This window comes from Leuresthes tenuis, unplaced genomic scaffold (assembly GCF_036924035.1).
Source record: "Leuresthes tenuis unplaced genomic scaffold, fLeuTen1.0.hap1 SCAF_3, whole genome shotgun sequence".
Taxonomy (NCBI): Eukaryota; Metazoa; Chordata; class Actinopteri; order Atheriniformes; family Atherinopsidae; genus Leuresthes; species Leuresthes tenuis.
In genome coordinates this window covers 16,743,694-16,759,951 of record NW_027325357.1, presented here as the reverse complement: position 1 = coordinate 16,759,951, position 16,258 = coordinate 16,743,694, and the positions used below count along the sequence as shown (strand labels likewise).

Genomic DNA, 16,258 nt, shown 5'->3' with positions numbered 1-16,258 from the left:
CCTCTTTAGTACGTGCGTCTGTCCGTCGTCCTCCACCAGCAGCAGCGTTGCCTGGGCAGCATATGACATAATTCAGTGGCTTTGTCCTTCTCACACATAAGCCCCATAGAGATGAGAATCCACAAATCCTCTACACATCACTGTGATTCATCTCTAATCATCTACATCAGTGCATCATGTCTAGAGTCAGTCTGAGCGTTTAAACTCACGTCAGTCATCTGCAGCTTGTTTACTGTCACCTCTTGCTGTAAAAAATGATCCAATAAGCTTAAATTGGGTATTTTCTTCATATGCAGAATGTATGTAATCGTAGCAAAGTTATCTGATAAACAAACATTTCGATAAGATACTATTGTCTTCATGAAATAATCAAACCAATCAAACCAAACCTGCTTTTATTTGAATTAGTTTCAGATTATGTGACAAAAGTGGTCTATTTTTTTCAGTAAAATTTGAGAAGAACATTGATTTTCACAGGAGAAGTGCTTATGCTTGACTAAAAAATAGACCATAAAACCTTAGAACTATGCAGAAAAAACCCCTTTGCTAATTAACTGTTACGCTGTTTCATAGCAAAACATTTCAGGCGTATAAGAGTGAAAACGTTACATACACCAAAATAGGATGTTTTCCAAACAGTTGAGCATCATCATTGTGTTTTGCAGACAGGAGAAATTATACCTGACAAATTAGAGGAAAAGGAAAACACGCTGTTCACTCTACATGCTATATAACACCCTCAGCCTCACGGCTGTGCAGTTGAACCATCGTGTCTGTGGAATCGTGTGGCCCAGATGAGAAAAGTCGCTCTCAGTCGTCATCGGAGTTGTGTGACTGGTGCCGGGAGCTCCCGAAGCAGAGCTCTGCTCCTGTGAGCCGGTGGTACATGTCTTTGATCTCCTCGCACTCATCCTCAACGTGGTTTGTTGCGTCATATGAGCGGGACACAAATATCTAATCGGTGGAGAAAATCACCAACGTTAGACCTGTCACACGTCATCCCATTTTTTTTTTCCAGCTTTCAGCAGTTTTGCCTCTTTGAATCCCCTCATTACCTGACTCTTTCTCCCATCCTCATTTGGAACAAGCACGTTGCTGACGGACACGAATCTGGAATCACAATGTTAACAGGAGATTACATCATTTGAAATTCATCCACAACAAAGTCGTACGATATTGAAGACTCAGAAGTCTCACTAACTTTTGCATGATGGGCTCGAGAAGCTCCAGCCCCGGCTGCACTTCCTTCTCTGGGGTGCTGGTCTCCACAGTCGTGCTCACTGTGGCGATGTACATCCCGTCGGAGGCCACGCTGTGTCCATACGACACCACGGATATATAAATGTCTGTTTGGACGAAATAAAACGGCTCACTTTAGGTTGAAATAATCTAGGATGTGATGTAGCACAACGAGTGTAACTGATTCACCATATACCTGACTTCCTGTTGAGCTGAGTTTGAGGTATGATGATCTGACAAGAGCTGGCCTCGTGAGTGTTTTTAACCGGATGATTTAATAAACAAATCACTCTTATTACACGTCCAACTTTCCTGACTCTGTTGGGAACGTAGCTGGGGTCACAGATCAACTGTTTACAGTGGAACAGCTGTGAAAAGGGGAGAAAAAAGGAAATCAATAAAAGCGCAGCGGCTATACTGGACATTGTCTGCCTTGTCTTGCCTCTACTCTACCTTCCCCTCAGATCTGACAGCTTTCACTTTGCCGTTGTCCATCAAAATCTCATCTACTGTCCTGTTCAACAGGAAGGTTCCTCCGTACTCTGCACTCAGTCTGAAACACATAGAAGCAGGAGAGCTCACACAAAAGAAAGACACTTTCTGCATTTTAGTGCACAGTGTGAATCAACAAATGTACGTTCAGTTCTGTAGTTGTGTTGTCTGAACTGTTGTGTTTTAATAATGTGTCTTTAGTTTTAGTGGGTTTTGTCCAGTGTTGTTCTGTTTCGTACAGTAAGGCCACCTTAGGAATTCACGAATGTCCTCATGAACATTTTTGAGGCTGTCGAAAGATCACAACTTAAGAGGCAAGGATGGTGATTTTGAGAAGTGAATCTTAACTGTTTTTCATAAAATCACTCAGGGAGAAATCCATGAGTTGTTTCCATTGATTTGCATGAAACTATTCTACCGTACATTGCAGATATAGAACCTGTGTGTCACCTGGCAAATCCCTGCGGTAGTTCCCCGAGGCCGTACAGGGGGTACAGGTAGGGACTGGTGTTGTGGCGGGACGAGGACTCAGAGTACAGCTTAATCCGGTTGATAGTTTCCAGACAGGGCTGGTCCAGGTAACTGAAAGAAACAGCAGGATCGAAGACTGAGCCACCTGTGATTGATTAATCAAGTTTTAACATGTTAACATGAGTTTTGTGTCTGACCTCTCATTGCAGTGTAAGGCTATGGCATGACCTGTGAACTCCATGACGTCTTGTCCCAGATCAAAGCGACTGAACAGCGCCCGTGTGGTTGTTTTGTGAGGATCCACGTCCTGGTGGGTACGAGGGTTTCTGGTGTCAAAGTTCAGGGCAAAGTGCAGCAGCTTCTTGAACCTCCTCTTGTCAAACATGCCCATCAGGTCTGAAAATACATATATATATATATATATATTTTTTTTAACATAATTCATTATGTCTGACTGGAGAATGACCTGAAAAAGTGCAATTCATTTTTTTGTCACCTGAAGAATGGGTGTCTTCCTCTGTGGCAGGGACTTTGTGCACTTTGCCTGCTTTGTATACATAGCTGCCCTCAACAACTTTGAAGTCCAGATAGCGAGTAACCTCAGTGTGCACCAAGATTTTTATCAGCTGGCCTAATGCAAACACACAGCAGATGATTACTCGTTGACACTAGAATAATTAGACCTACAATGAAAAAATTAGCACCTTCAAATGCATTGTGCTCTCACCGGTGGCAAGAAAAAACTTGGGGACAAGGTCAACGTTCCACTCTTTTCCACGGCCCATTGATTTAGGAGGACCTGGAACTTTGAACTTCTTATACAGCTGAAAATAAAATAAACCTTAGATGTCCATAATGCAGGATTCTGTTTTGAGCAAACCAATATGCACGTGTGCTAATTTGTGTTTGTTTTCAACACACCTCCTCAAGGGGAGAAATAGATGCACTCTCTCCTCCATAACAAGGATTCTTGTCAATGTGAAGAACCTTTTTCCCACTTTGAGACATTAAACCGGAGAGGACACATTCCTGAAAGGAGCCGGGAAAGAGTTTAGAACGGGGTCAAATGTTGTCAAAACCAGCAGTTATCAGTGTGCAAAGGGGAATCAGAGCCAGATCGATGATGTCATTGTCATAAATCCCTTGTGACAGCTTGAAGGAGCTCAGTGGGTCTGTAGCTTATTCTGTCTATATATTTATCATTTCAATGGGTAAAAGTTTTTAATCTATTTTATAGCATTTCTTACTAAAATATACAAGTGGGTATGTTGCTTGAAGATATATTCAATTATGATAATAATTATCATTAATATTCTGAGGGATGGGACCCTTTTTAAAAAAAAAAAGCATTTCTTATTAGAAAAATGAGAAAATCCAAGTTTTGCTTATTGCACCTTGTTTTTGGTCAAAATCTCAGCATTATTAAAGTGGTAAGATTGTGTGTAGTGGTTGCAGGAAAACTAACTCTGCCCTGAAGAACTTACTACCAACGGCAGTTCATGCGGTTCATGAGGCTTAATCTCTGTAATCATTAAACGATCCAAATTTCTGCAAGGCACTGCTACCGGTTGGGTGAATCTCATTAATTTACTTTTCTCACATCGATGGCTGCTTATTTTACAATAAACACAAGATTTCTTACCTTGAGTCCAGTTCCAAGAACTATAATATCATACTCCTGCATCCTAACTGCGTGTCTTCTTCAGCCTCAATGATCAGTGAGTCCCAGTGCTTTACCTGGCTGTTGCAGTGTGTGTGTGTGTGTGTGTGTGTGTGTGTGTAGAGAAACAGGTGTGATGATGATAGGTGACAGTAATTACTATGTGTTCCCCTAAGCCATAATCCTCTTAAGACTGGTGCATTGTGTACATGTATGTAATTGTTTGCAGTGAGACAGAGAGATTGACTATAAGAAGTCGCATTTCACAGTCACTGCAGATTGAGGTATTAAATGAAGATGGTCTCATCTGTTAGTAGTGCTAGTCAGTTACGTATGTGGTAGCATTACTAAAAGAATAACACAGTCCTCCATTCCATATAAGAGTCCCTAATTAAAATATATTGTAAACATACAAATTATATCAGCACAATGAAATTTAAATATAAAAAATAAAGACATTTTCTATTATATTATATTTACTTCTTTGCTATCTTCGTAAATAATTATACTTTTACATCACTGTCAAAAAGGTATTTACTGAAATAAATCAATGTAAGAAGTTTAAAGGGTAGACGTCTATTTGCTGAAACACTAACAATTACAGATTAAACTATCTCTGAGTTATTCTTTGGTCATTGGTTACAAATATACACTTCGTATATTATTTAATAATGTAGCCTACTGTAGGGGCTTAATTTTGAAAGGAAACAAGCTATTAAGTTAGTGTTGCAGAGTAAATGCATAAAATCGAATGACACTGAAACAATCAATTAAAGTAGGATACAAGCAGACACCAGCGCCAAACTTGTTACATGTACGTATAGTTCTTGAATAAATATCTATTTTACATATATTTATTTAAGCCTGGTTTTGTTCATATCAGTTGGGCAGTCATTTATAAACGTATCGGTTTATGGACACAAAATGATCAGTTAATAAGTCGTCCTGCTAAAAAAAACAGACAAAAAAAAAACGTCATTACCCATGATTCCTCACTACGATCTGGTCTGGTTGGGACGTCTCAGAAGTGACGCTTATATTCCTTACCAAGACACTCGGGAGGCTCGGTGCTAAAGTGTTGTACCGACTCCGCCCTCCGTGGACGGGTCTCGGGATACGCCGTGTATTAGTGAAAACGGACCATACCGAGTAGCAGTTAGTGTGTCACTTTGCTAGCATCTTCGTGACTGCAGAGTGGAAGAAGTCAGTAAAAATGTCGTCAGGACAAACAGTGAGTGGCCTCAGTAACCCTGTGTCGTTTTACTCTATAAACGACAGTTCTTTAAATGTTTGGGGTTTGCACTTAACAAAGTCGTACCTTATTATTCAACCTAACTTCTATTTAGCATGTAACTTTATCAAATGAATATTGGTCATTCTGCTCATCGTTTGTCTCACTGTTGAATACTCTGGATATTTCATAGAGAGTGACACAACTCATATAATTGCAGTATCGTGTCAAAATATTAAGTTATAGTTTACTGATACGCCTTCTCATTTCGACATTAGATTTAGGAAGTGCGAAAGGTGTGTCGGCGTTACACGCCCAAAGTATGTTCACTCCACTAGTGTTGTTTCTCTCTTTGTTTACTGGAAAATGACTGATGTATAGTTTGTTTGATAATAATAATAATAGAAAATAAAGTAAGCAACATAAAAGTTTTAATTGGCCTATGCATGTTGATTGAATCATTCGGTGTTTCGGTGGCATAAGTGAAATGATCCGAGCTGCATCTGAGGATTGCCATTGCTAGTTATGGTCTTTTAATGAACAAACTCTGAAGTAGAAGTCTTTAATTAGTTATTAAAAGTTACGACGGTATGAATTTGTGCTGCTGTAAGTCACTGTAAGGGGGTGCAACTACAGGAGCTTTGATTAAGACTGGTCAGAAATGATGTTTGTAAAAGCAGTCTTATCCTTTTTGTTAGTTGTTTTTGTGGGCATTGAGCTGTTGTTGTTTGCTTTAGTTTCCAGGTACAGACCAAGACCAACACAAACGTGTGTCGGTAAAATCCAACCCTGGATTCCTGGAGCGACTGGGTGACACAACAGGAGGAACTGTTGTTGGCGTGGGACTGTTTTTCCTGTCGATTTATGTTCTCTTCACCAATGAGGTGAGAAACGGTAACTGAGCAGGGGAAACTGTTACCTTTGAGTGTCTCATATATGAGCTGGCAAACATGCTAATCATGTACTTGTTTAATGATTATTTTTTGCATATTGATTTAACCACAGTTTAAGTAGAGGTTCTTTCTCTGTTGCTGCTTGTGTCCTCAGGGACGAGCTCTACAAACTGCATCCTCCCTGGACGAAGGCCTTTCTCAGGTTGTATCATTGGGGCCTTACTCCAGCTTCGACCTGCAGAACGACAACCGTTTAGTTCATCTGTCTGCACAGCTGCGTACTTTGCAGGTTGGTTGTCTTCCGTGCCATTTTTAGCCCTGTTTGAACACCTCCTTTCATGAACACATTGACTGTGACTTCATCATGAATTAGCTGGGATTATCTTACTAAATTTACACCGTTTGACCACAACAAAGTCACTGTCGGCGAAGTGAGCAAAATGGCCGTATCACTAGAACAACAGGTTTTATGTATTGTTCTTTGAATGCAGTATTTAGGACTTAATATCAAAAGTGCCTGAACCTTAAGACCCCTTCAGTCTTGGGATCTCAATCCAGTAGTGATTCTGTGGGATGTGCCTCTTAAGAAAAAAATGGCAGAAAGATATGTAAATGAATGAGTTTCCATTAATTTCTACGGCGCGCTTATCAGTTGATTTGCTGAGATAAACAGTTGGTGGCGCCAGTTGTCCAGTTGTATGTCATAAAGTGTAAAATGATGCAATTGAAAGAACCTCAGAGAGTAAATTATATATGTGTTTACATGTATATTTGTATGATAAGTATTACTAATATAAACTTATATTTTCAGTGGAAGTTTCCTTTTTTTTGTCTGTGATGTAGCTGAAGCTCCACCTGGTGTTAAGCTACAAATACGTCTTCATGACCCAATATTTAGTTTTATGTACACCGAGTCACAGAGTCAGTTTTCTTTGACCTTCTGTCTCGTTGCTTTCAGTCTTATTTTGTTGAAACCAAATGGGTCTAACGCAGTTTACAAGTTCTCAGTTCATTCATTCATGTGCACCTGTGTCTGTGTAGCCCCTGCATGACCCCAACTACAGAGTGGTGGTGCAGGCGGTGAAGCTGAGGAGGCAGGTGGAGATGTACCAGTGGGTGGAGTACAGTGAGAGCAGGTGAGTGTGTGGCTGTAAGGGTCGGGGTCGTGCATTGATATGTTCGGGAGACGGCAGCGTTGCTAAAGGTGAATGCAATTTATTTTAGGGACTACCAAGAGAACGGGGAAACCAAAACCGAAACGACGTACACGTACAGTGAGTGTTTGCTTCTTATCGTCGTCTCCTGCAGTCTTTAGAATCCACTTGAACTGTTTGACTCTGCTTGAAGCGGCGCCCTCTGACGAGAAGCCGTTATGACTCTTTTTCTCCAGACACTGAATGGAAATCGGAGCTGGTCAACAGTCGAAATTTTGATCGGGAAATCGGTCATCAGAACCCAAGGTGATATTTGAAAATGACCTCTCTTTTTGTGTGTTTTTGCGTGTGTGTGAGCGGTGTGGTTTCACTTTATCGTTTGTACATCTCAGTGCCATGGCAGTTGAAAGCGTGACAGTGGTGGCACCTGAAGTCCGAGTAGGACCTTTTATGTTGTCCAAAGGTATTTGTTTGTGCAGAGATACACAGATGCCACATTTAGAGCCGAGACGTATTAAAACAGTTGGTTTCTTGCTCGTCTGCAGGCCTCGTGGAGCAGATTAACAACTTTGAGACACTGAGTTTGAAGGATTTTCCGGTCTTCGACCTGAACCTTTTTCTCTCCATTGATGACGATTATTTCTATCACACTCAAAACCCACGCAGGCCAGAGGTGAGCATCCAGAGGTGAACTTCTGTCCCACGTATTCAGTGCTGCTCTTTTTCTTTCATCTATTCCACTCCACGGCAAATGTTCCCTTTTAATTCACGTTTGTGTGCTTAACTCATGAGGTTGGGGATGTGCGTGTGAGATTCTCCTTCGCTGGACTGAGTGGCGAGAACTCTGGCCTCGGCCCGCCTCAAACCGTAGGTGCTCCAGACGACCTTCTCAAATATCCAACTGACTTCAACCGTTATAGCTGAGTACTTTGAACCCTTAAGGGTTCTGATGGGTCTTTTATGCTGTAGTGGGCATTATTTTATATCGTTTTTAATTTGCTGAATATTTTTTGACTCTTTGATGTGTCTTGGAAAGTTGGAAAAAGTTGTTTTTGTTCAAAAATCGTGGTTGCTTTCATGTAAAAAAAATATCATTACATCAGAAGGCTCAGGGGTTGCAAACGTGTCAGTTGGCGTAAAACAGGTTTATTTTTTTTTGCGATAGCTGCTCAAACAGGTGACTGTTACAGTTTGCATATTGTTCACATGTAATTTCACTATTTCCTCCAACTCAACGACCCATCCTCGTATCACTTTATTGTCCAACAAACGATTCCGTACAAAATTAACCACAATGTCAGAGGCAGAGAATAAATGACTGATTTAATCACACAAGTTTGACATTGATTTAATTTAGAATAACTTAATGGACTGTTTTAGCACTAATGTACTTAAGTTCCTAGAGTACTGTTTGAAAACAAAGGTTGTTTCTGTTTTCAGGTCAGTATTGTAGCCATGCAAAGAGGGGAAGGGCTGTTTCCCTTTAAAACCAGGTCAGGAGACATCCTGGAGCTCCTCTATCTGGAGGAGCTCTCTGCAGAGGTCAGTGGGATTTCATTTGTCAGACAATTGTTAGTTTTACAACTCCATCTCTTGATGTCTTCATAACACCCTATATCTGGTTTGTATTGTCAGAATAACGCATATTTTTTTCCCACGTGGGTTACATCCGATGCGGTTTGTATTTATTTCTGCAGGAGGTGTTTGCAAAGGAACATCAGTACAACAGCATGAAGACGTGGGGACTCAGGGCTGCCGGCTGGGCCCTCATGTGCCTTAGCATTCAGCTGACCATGCGCATCATCTACACACTGGGTGAGCCAACGTTGCTGCTGTACGGCCACATCCTACACTGATTTGATCCCTTTCTGCATCTGCCCTTCACGCTTCCTGTTCTGTCATGTGCCTGCAGTGGACTGGGTTCCCGTCCTCCGAGAGCTTGTGTCCGTCGGCCTGAAGATCTTCGCCCTGTGCGTCTCCAGCTCGCTGTCGCTGCTGGTCATCGGAGCCGGTTGGCTGTTCTACCGACCGTTGGTGGCGGCGGCTCTGGCAGCGCTAGCTGTGCTCCCGGTGTTTTTGACCCGCTCACAACTTCCAGCCAAGAAGAATGAATGACTATTGAAGTGAGGATTGGAGGAACTTTCAGCTGCCTGATTCTAACCATCAGAGGTGTGAAACAGGGTAGCGCCGTTGTCCAGTTTTCCCGTATTAAGCGACAAACTGCAAGAGTTGCTTACTTTGGTAGACAAATGGGCACTTAATGTGTTTAGTGCCTAAAGATAAAATATTTAAACCGCCATCTGTAAGCGGGGGGGGGGGGGGTTATTTCTATGGGGGTAGTGAAGAAGTTTTGAGGCACAAAAAGAAACCATTTGGCACAAGTGGAAGATCTGATGTGGCCTTTCATATGGGCATCCAAGCATGAAAATCACCTGTGGTCTCAGGGAGCAACATATTAACTAAGAGTTAACTAATTTATAATGTAAGCTGCCCCAAAGTGTCTCCCCTCTGTCAAATCTTTTGATGGCGAATGTAGATTTGCTTTTCTAAGGCCAACGCACTCAAATGTTTTCAGGAGTCACATCAGACTGTTGAAGTTAATTTGTTTTGTTCAACGCTTTGTACTTCATGCAAATCAAGAGACCAAGGAAAGGTATCATCGCAGCCTCCATAGCAGCAAGATTTATTGAAGGGTTGTATGTATTAGCCTTGATTAGTTTTATGGAGGTTTATCAAGAAATGCTCATGTATTCTAGGGTTTCAGGAAATATAACGACGGCCAGGGTGGACGTTACATAATTATCGCAGAAAGGACTGATTCTAACTGAGCAGATATGTTAGAATGATCAATGCTGGTGTGTGTGGGGCAGGTCTGGCCTGTGTTTATTGTATAAGCCATCAGGAGATTGTTCATAGCTTGAAAATGTACGACTTCCAAGTTAGGAATATAATGATCTGGGTTTGAAGGTTCTCAAATAAAGCACTTTTTCTGTTTGTAGACGCGAGACATTTTGAGACTAACCGATATTGTCCGAACACAGCGACAGACCGAAGGAGCGTAAACCAGAAACAGCAGTTTGTGCTGACGGATGCATACAAATCTTATTGGTTTATCAACTAGTTTAAGGGATTATCAAAAGTTTCATCCGATAAAAATCCGTCTGTCGGGCTCCGCTGACGAGATGACAACCAAAGAAAAATGGCTCGTATTTATCTGCAATACCCACCACGTCTCCTAAGTGCACCTGACCCAGGACCCTGACCCCAACTCTTTAATGCATGCGCAAAAAGAGCTCAACCTACATCTCCCCGCTTGCTGAATGACTCTCGTACGAGTGACGCAATTTATCAAGATTCTGACAAAGTAATTTAATACACAAAACACTTGCATTTTAGCAAAATGAGTTTCCAGTCTCATATTGTGCATGTGATCGTAATGCACCTTGGATTTATCTACGTGTCGGCCCACACACAAATTTCCACTTCACGTGTGCATCAATTTGTTGGAATAATTAAAGGAATACAGGTCACAGTGTGCAGGTACCTCACCCTGGTTGGCTGTGGACACATTCCCAAGATCAGCAGGCAGGGCGTAAGCACTTAACTGTAATTGGCAGGTATGACATGACGGGTCCCCTGGCTGATCTTTTCAATTACGTACATGTTAAAGGAGGTTTCATTATGGCAAATTTTACTTATGTTAAAAGTACAAAAAAGTATCTTCCATAACCTCAAAAATTGAATACTGACAGAACCGGACTACTTTTGCTTAAGACAAAACAGTAAAAGCATTACACCTTTAGTAAAAACAGGGGAAAACAGTCTTTTGTGTGGATGTGTCGAGGGCGGGGGGGAGGGATTGGATTGACCTAATTCTCCGTCTTCTTTCCCCCTGCAGGAAGCAGTCCCCATGCCCCCGTTTACAGTAGGATGCATTTATTGCTCTTCTTTCCTCGCCTGGCCTGTAGTGCGGCCCTGGTGGCCATCTCGAACACTTCCCTCACACCATCCTTCGTCTTTGCAGAGCACTCCATGTATCCGAAGGCACTGATCCTGTTAGCCATGTCCCGACCGTCCTCTGGTTTCACCGGTTCCTTAAGAAAGAGCCAAGAGGGATTTTTTTTTTTAGAAAAACGCAAAACTTGAGTTTTGTGGTGCGCTCGCCTGTTTCTGCACTGTCTGAAAGTTTTACCTGTTTCATTTTGGCAAGTTCTCTCCGAGTGTGCTCGTCGTTACGCAGGTCCTTTTTATTCCCCACCAGTATGATGGGAACGTTGGGGCAGAAGTGTTTCACCTCGGGGGTCCACTTCTCGGGGATGTTCTCTGAATAAGACGACAAAACGCTGCAACAGTCAGAGCAGAGACACGCCGCCTTGGAGGCTTGGCAACTAGCAAATGTGATAATGGTAGAGGTTTTTATCAAAGTAGAATCCACGGATTGGTTGGTCTGTAACACACCAGAAGGCAGTGAAAGATGTTTACAGGGTGATCAAATGCAGCCCTGTCTGTAAACTGATCAATTCTTTAGTTAATGCAGCTTTAGACTGTAGGCCAGATGTAAATCAAGTAAATGAGGACATATATAAATATCCATCTTTGGGCATTTTAACACACAAAGGCCACAGATTTTGTGGGGAAAGTCCAGACAGTTTGTTCCGGACGTTTTCCATAGTCACTGTTCGCCTGTGGATGTTTGTGTGCTGGAGTTGCTCTCCGACAGCAGGAAGTACAAGGAGAGCGTTTGGGCAGGACATAAGAACACCACGGAAATCTGCGTTTACTCCACAGCTCGTTGGAAGTGCCGAATACGCGTATGAATATTGCTTAATGAGTTCAAAGCTAAGGCAACTTTTCTAAAAACAAAGCACACAATGCTCGGTAAAGAACGGAAGATATATTGCCATCAACCTCGTCCTATGAAGATTTTAAATCGGGGATCTGGATGGAAAATCTGGAGTGAATGTTGCTGCCCCTCCAGAACATCTCTGTATGTGCACACCTTCGGATAATAAATGTATAGAAGATGCACCAGTGACTAATTTAGAATTGGACTACAACAAACAAGATTCTCCATGTGACCAAATCAGGGATTTAGTGACAACATTAGAAGCAAATGTGCCACAAACAAAGTCGGCGCTTTGTGGGTTTTTTCTTTTCTTTTTTCTTACCAAGACTGTCGGGGCTGTCGATGGAGAAGCACATGAGAATGACATCAGTGTCTGGATAGGAGAGCGGGCGCAGTCTGTCATAGTCCTCCTGACCTGCTGTGTCCCAGAGCGCTAACTCGACCTGCCAAAAAGAAAGTTTAGAAGAGTTATCGAACGGAACAGGCCAGAAAATCCGGCCCGACGCTGAGGGAACGCATGCACGCATCTGTCCTGTGTAACTCTTTGGATCTGGTGCACAAAATAAAAAAATGACCATGTTTCAAGTTGACCGTTCACTGCACACAGAACCTTACAGTTAGTTAAAACCAGGCGGTCTCTTTAGATGATTTGCTCTCGGCAGCCGCTCAATATCAGGGACTTTTTAAAGAAAAATAAGAGCTTTTAACATTAGAAACTGGTATTCAGACATAAACTCCTGCCACAACCTTCAACCTTAATGTTGTTATAGGTTGACGGTAAGTGTTGATTACAGCTCAGAGATGTCTATTTTTATTCAATAAAAAGGTATTCTAATAAATATTCTTTTAATTAAGAATAAAGAATAAAATAGCTTACAGTACAGGATAGATGGATAACATTTAGTTTTAGGGACTAGGCTCAAATAGATGCTTGTGCTTGAGGAAAAGAAGCTCAAATGAACAGTGAATGAAAAAAAAAGATCGTTTTTCTGCAGGATAAGTTGTTCAGTGATGATTTTCTGTTGCTGCTGATTAAAACCCTTTTGGGAAAGGGAGGGGGGGCATAAATCCCCTGGATGCATATGTTTTCATACAAAGCGGCTTCATTTATGTGTCTCCCATTTGATTTTTGTGACACAAAGACACAGTATGTAAACGGTCTGCCCACACAGAGTGTGTTATTGAGACTAATACATACTTTGCTAAAAGCTCTTATTCTCAACTTGCCTGTAATCAGTCAAGACCCTCAAGATAAGAACGCTTCATTTGAACTAATCAACCCCTGCCGCCCACGAGGAAAGAAATGGAAGCAACACAACCAGCGAACGGCTGTTGCACGTGGATGCAAAAGCTTCCGTTTCTCATCTGAGGTGTGAGAAGAAGTAAATGATCCATACCTGTTTGCTATCTACTTCAATGTCGGCAACGTAGTTCTCGAACACAGTGGGCACATAGACTTCAGGAAACTGGTCCTTGCTGAAAACAATGAGCAGACAGGTCTTCCCACAGGCTCCATCTCCCACTATGACCAGCTTTTTCCTGATTGCCGCCATAGCTGCAGACAAGGGGAAGAAAACAGGAGACGTTACAACATGAGAACACTTTATCTATAACAGGGCGGGTCACTTTCGTTGAGCTTACTGTGAAACTTACTGACACTACGCCTGTGCGAAATGATGAGCAGCCAACCACCTTCGGCTGTGTTGACACAACCCCAAACCCGTTTTGAAAGAGACACCCCAGGCTAAATATTTAGCTTTCCTTGACAACATCAACACTACGGCTGTTTATAGTCCCCCCTGTCAACTGTGAAGTACGCACGGAACGACACGTCTTACAGCCCACGTTTTATTAGTCGATTTCGGACAGAACTAGTCGTCAGACTGGAGGCCTCCTTTCATGATGATACATTTCCGCTCCAACGTCTATGACCCACCCCGGCTTGACTGATTGTTCCGTTAATCCCACATCGGTATAAATTTCTGACCAACTTCAAAGCGAAGTGCAACTACGAATCGCTGCAGCGCTGGCTGACCTTGATTTTAACCAGCCGGAAGGATGTTTTGTTTACTAAAGACTTCACGGTTGCTACCGCGGCTAACCAGCTAGCGCGAAACGGAAGATGTAGTTTCCGTCCAGGATATAATGTTTAGATGTTTTTCGACTAACATTCGTGATAGAATAGAACTGGATATCACACGTGTAGCGCCACAACTCTGTGTTTGTTTCTGTCCTAACTACACCACCAAACCCAGTTTTCCTTTTAGTCACAAACCGGCACAGCTAGCCGGCTTAGCTTAGCATAACGGAAGTCAATGCGAGTTTTATCGGTCAGTTAGCTCCGTGGCTAGCCTCGGCAGATTATGGAATAAAAAAATATATGGACCTAAAACATATATAATGGCGTGCCTTGTGATAAACGAGTCGAGTAAGAAAATGCGACCAATTTACTTGTAAAATACCACACACTTACCGATTGATTGGCTAAAAAAAATATGTTCAAACGAAGTCAAAGTAGCGCTTTGTTAGCCTCCGTCGCTGCTGCCTGCCTGCGCTGCTGGAGGATTAACAGGAGGGAAGTGAGGGGGTGGGGACTGGATAACAATACTGTACCAAACTCACAAATGATTCTGTCTGAATACACAACATTAGAAAATAATGATAACGGTAACAATTATGATGATAATGGCGATGATAATAGCTGTAGCTGTATATATGCCGTGTAATTGACCACCTTAAGTAATAATATTATTATTATTAATATGACCTATTTTTAAGACTGTTATTCGTTATCAGTCATTTATTATAATTCCTTCCACAGCCTGAACCCAACACATGTATGTGGCGCTACTTCAGATCTGTAGATGGAGATCGGTGAAGGGTCAAATGTTGAAAATATTGGATATAAGAACATATTTATAGCTTCACAAATGGCTTAAACTCCAAACCTGTCAAACTGTTTTCAATGAAAGCAAAATTTGCCTTAAAACAGAAAATACTGACCTTTAAAAACAGTACAAAAACTTGACACGAACAAACTCCATGTACACTGCGCATGTTCAACTTGAGGAACTTTTGTCGCTCGGAGGCAACAGAAAATGGAAAACGATGGTCTTACATTTTCTGAGTATCTAAAGATATGAAATCTTCCCCATCCACAAATCACGGATACATTTTTGTTCAATATATAGATTATTGTGTGCCAAGTTTTAAAATGCCATACTATTAATGTGGAGGCACAGTGATAAGTAATAGTCTGATATGACAAATAACATGATTAAAAAATGAATGCTTGTGTTGACCTTCCTTTTCTGTGCATGTTTGATGTTGTTTATGACAAACTAACCCAGTTTTCTGTCTAGCAGTAATTCAGTTTTGCCAAATGAAAATACAATATAATTAAATGTGTCCTCTATACCATGATAACTATTGGTATTTAGTAAAATAGGCTCTTTTCATAATAGTCCTTGACACACAGTGACTAAACTGGGCCTTTTCACAGCAAACATTTTTGACTCATCAAAGTAGGGAAAAGCGCAGGTGTTCCCAATAACTGTAACGGCCCCAGTAAGCACTGTCAGAGTGACACTTGGAACAGCTGAATAGAGTATACAGTCATAATTTACACTTGTGGTTTTCCTGCCGTGACGTCTTAAAACGTCCTCTATGAAAAGGCCTCTCTTTGTCAGCTAAATCAACGACGGTCTTCCTCCAACATCAAGATCAAGCGTGGTTAGCAGGCTCCCGTTTTGCAACCCCAAAGTGAGTGTTTAGAATAGACTGATGCCGTCATGTTGGCGTGTGTTCCACTTATAGCACGTTCTTTTTTTTCCTAAGGCCTTCTTGGCTTTACTAAACTGCTGAAAATGTATTAGTTATTGTTATTATTTAGGTTTATCTTACGGAATAGAATCAGTTATTATAGTTTGACTTTACGCAGAAAGAAGACCGAGAAGTAACACCACCTTACTTAGCTACATTAACATACTTACACATAAAAGCAACTTTGATTCAAACTAATTATGATGCATACACAACCCAGACAGTCATGAGATCATTTTTTTTTTCCATTTGACGTTTGAGCATCAACTGTAAATAATCAGCAAGAAGAAGTGTTGATTGAACAGAAATCAGAAATGATTTCTGTCAAGTAGATTAAAGCAGGGGAAGGCAAAAAGACACGTTTGGTTCTCAGTCAGTGCAGTGGTGTATTAATAACTGCAGCTCTTACTCTAATCCTTGTAAGAGGCTTTCTCAGTGCTGCTCAGTCCG

The 16,258-nt window shown here is 41.6% G+C and overlaps 3 protein-coding genes across 4 annotated transcripts; 1 reads left to right on the top strand and 2 right to left on the bottom strand.

The window, feature by feature from the left end:
• Positions 1 to 663: 663 nt before the first annotated feature.
• LOC140304019 (rab GDP dissociation inhibitor beta) lies at positions 664 to 3,886 on the bottom strand. The gene is made up of 11 exons (XM_072383040.1): positions 3,845 to 3,886; positions 3,124 to 3,231; positions 2,930 to 3,026; positions 2,699 to 2,833; positions 2,400 to 2,598; positions 2,182 to 2,313; positions 1,693 to 1,792; positions 1,436 to 1,607; positions 1,202 to 1,346; positions 1,056 to 1,110; positions 664 to 954 (listed from the first exon to the last, which is right to left on the bottom strand). The coding sequence occupies exons 1-11, from the start codon at positions 3,884 to 3,886 to the stop codon at positions 811 to 813; spliced, it is 1,329 nt and encodes a 442-aa protein (XP_072239141.1). The 3' UTR covers positions 664 to 810.
• Positions 3,887 to 4,931: 1,045 nt separating this feature from the next.
• Positions 4,932 to 10,050, top strand: LOC140303395 (transmembrane protein 43). 2 transcript variants are annotated; one of them, XM_072382149.1, is made up of 12 exons: positions 4,933 to 5,093; positions 5,831 to 5,977; positions 6,141 to 6,275; positions 7,028 to 7,122; positions 7,211 to 7,260; positions 7,377 to 7,446; positions 7,533 to 7,603; positions 7,686 to 7,813; positions 7,933 to 8,007; positions 8,581 to 8,682; positions 8,838 to 8,955; positions 9,053 to 10,050. In XM_072382149.1, the coding sequence occupies exons 1-12, from the start codon at positions 5,076 to 5,078 to the stop codon at positions 9,253 to 9,255; spliced, it is 1,212 nt and encodes a 403-aa protein (XP_072238250.1). In that variant the 5' UTR covers positions 4,933 to 5,075; the 3' UTR covers positions 9,256 to 10,050. The 2 variants fall into 2 exon arrangements, with proteins under 2 accessions (XP_072238251.1, XP_072238250.1); XM_072382150.1 differs by lacking the exon at positions 5,831 to 5,977 and having other exon boundaries at positions 4,932 to 5,093.
• A 434-nt stretch (positions 10,051 to 10,484) lies between these two features.
• Positions 10,485 to 14,557, bottom strand: LOC140303396 (rho-related GTP-binding protein RhoA-B). The gene is made up of 5 exons (XM_072382151.1): positions 14,460 to 14,557; positions 13,384 to 13,541; positions 12,309 to 12,429; positions 11,333 to 11,463; positions 10,485 to 11,234 (listed from the first exon to the last, which is right to left on the bottom strand). Exons 2-5 carry the CDS (start codon positions 13,537 to 13,539, stop codon positions 11,061 to 11,063), a joined length of 582 nt encoding a protein of 193 aa, XP_072238252.1. The 5' UTR covers positions 13,540 to 13,541; positions 14,460 to 14,557; the 3' UTR covers positions 10,485 to 11,060.
• Positions 14,558 to 16,258: the final 1,701 nt, after the last annotated feature.

Coding starts and splice junctions, on each gene's coding strand:
- LOC140303395 (XM_072382149.1), top strand. Junction 7,447..7,532: donor ATCGGTCATCAGAACCCAAG/GTGATATTTGAA, acceptor TGTACATCTCAG/TGCCATGGCAGTTGAAAGCG. Junction 8,956..9,052: donor GCGCATCATCTACACACTGG/GTGAGCCAACGT, acceptor ATGTGCCTGCAG/TGGACTGGGTTCCCGTCCTC.
- LOC140304019 (XM_072383040.1), bottom strand. CDS start 3,886: ATGCAGGAGTATGATATTATAGTTCTTGGAACTGGACTCAAG. Junction 1,608..1,692: donor CTGTCAGATCTGAGGGGAAG/GTAGAGTAGAGG, acceptor CCCTTTTCACAG/CTGTTCCACTGTAAACAGTT. Junction 1,347..1,435: donor TCAGCTCAACAGGAAGTCAG/GTATATGGTGAA, acceptor TCGTCCAAACAG/ACATTTATATATCCGTGGTG.
- LOC140303396 (XM_072382151.1), bottom strand. CDS start 13,539: ATGGCGGCAATCAGGAAAAAGCTGGTCATAGTGGGAGATGGAGCCTGT. Junction 12,430..13,383: donor TTGAAGTAGATAGCAAACAG/GTATGGATCATT, acceptor TCTTTTTGGCAG/GTCGAGTTAGCGCTCTGGGA. Junction 11,235..11,332: donor AACTTGCCAAAATGAAACAG/GTAAAACTTTCA, acceptor CTCTTTCTTAAG/GAACCGGTGAAACCAGAGGA.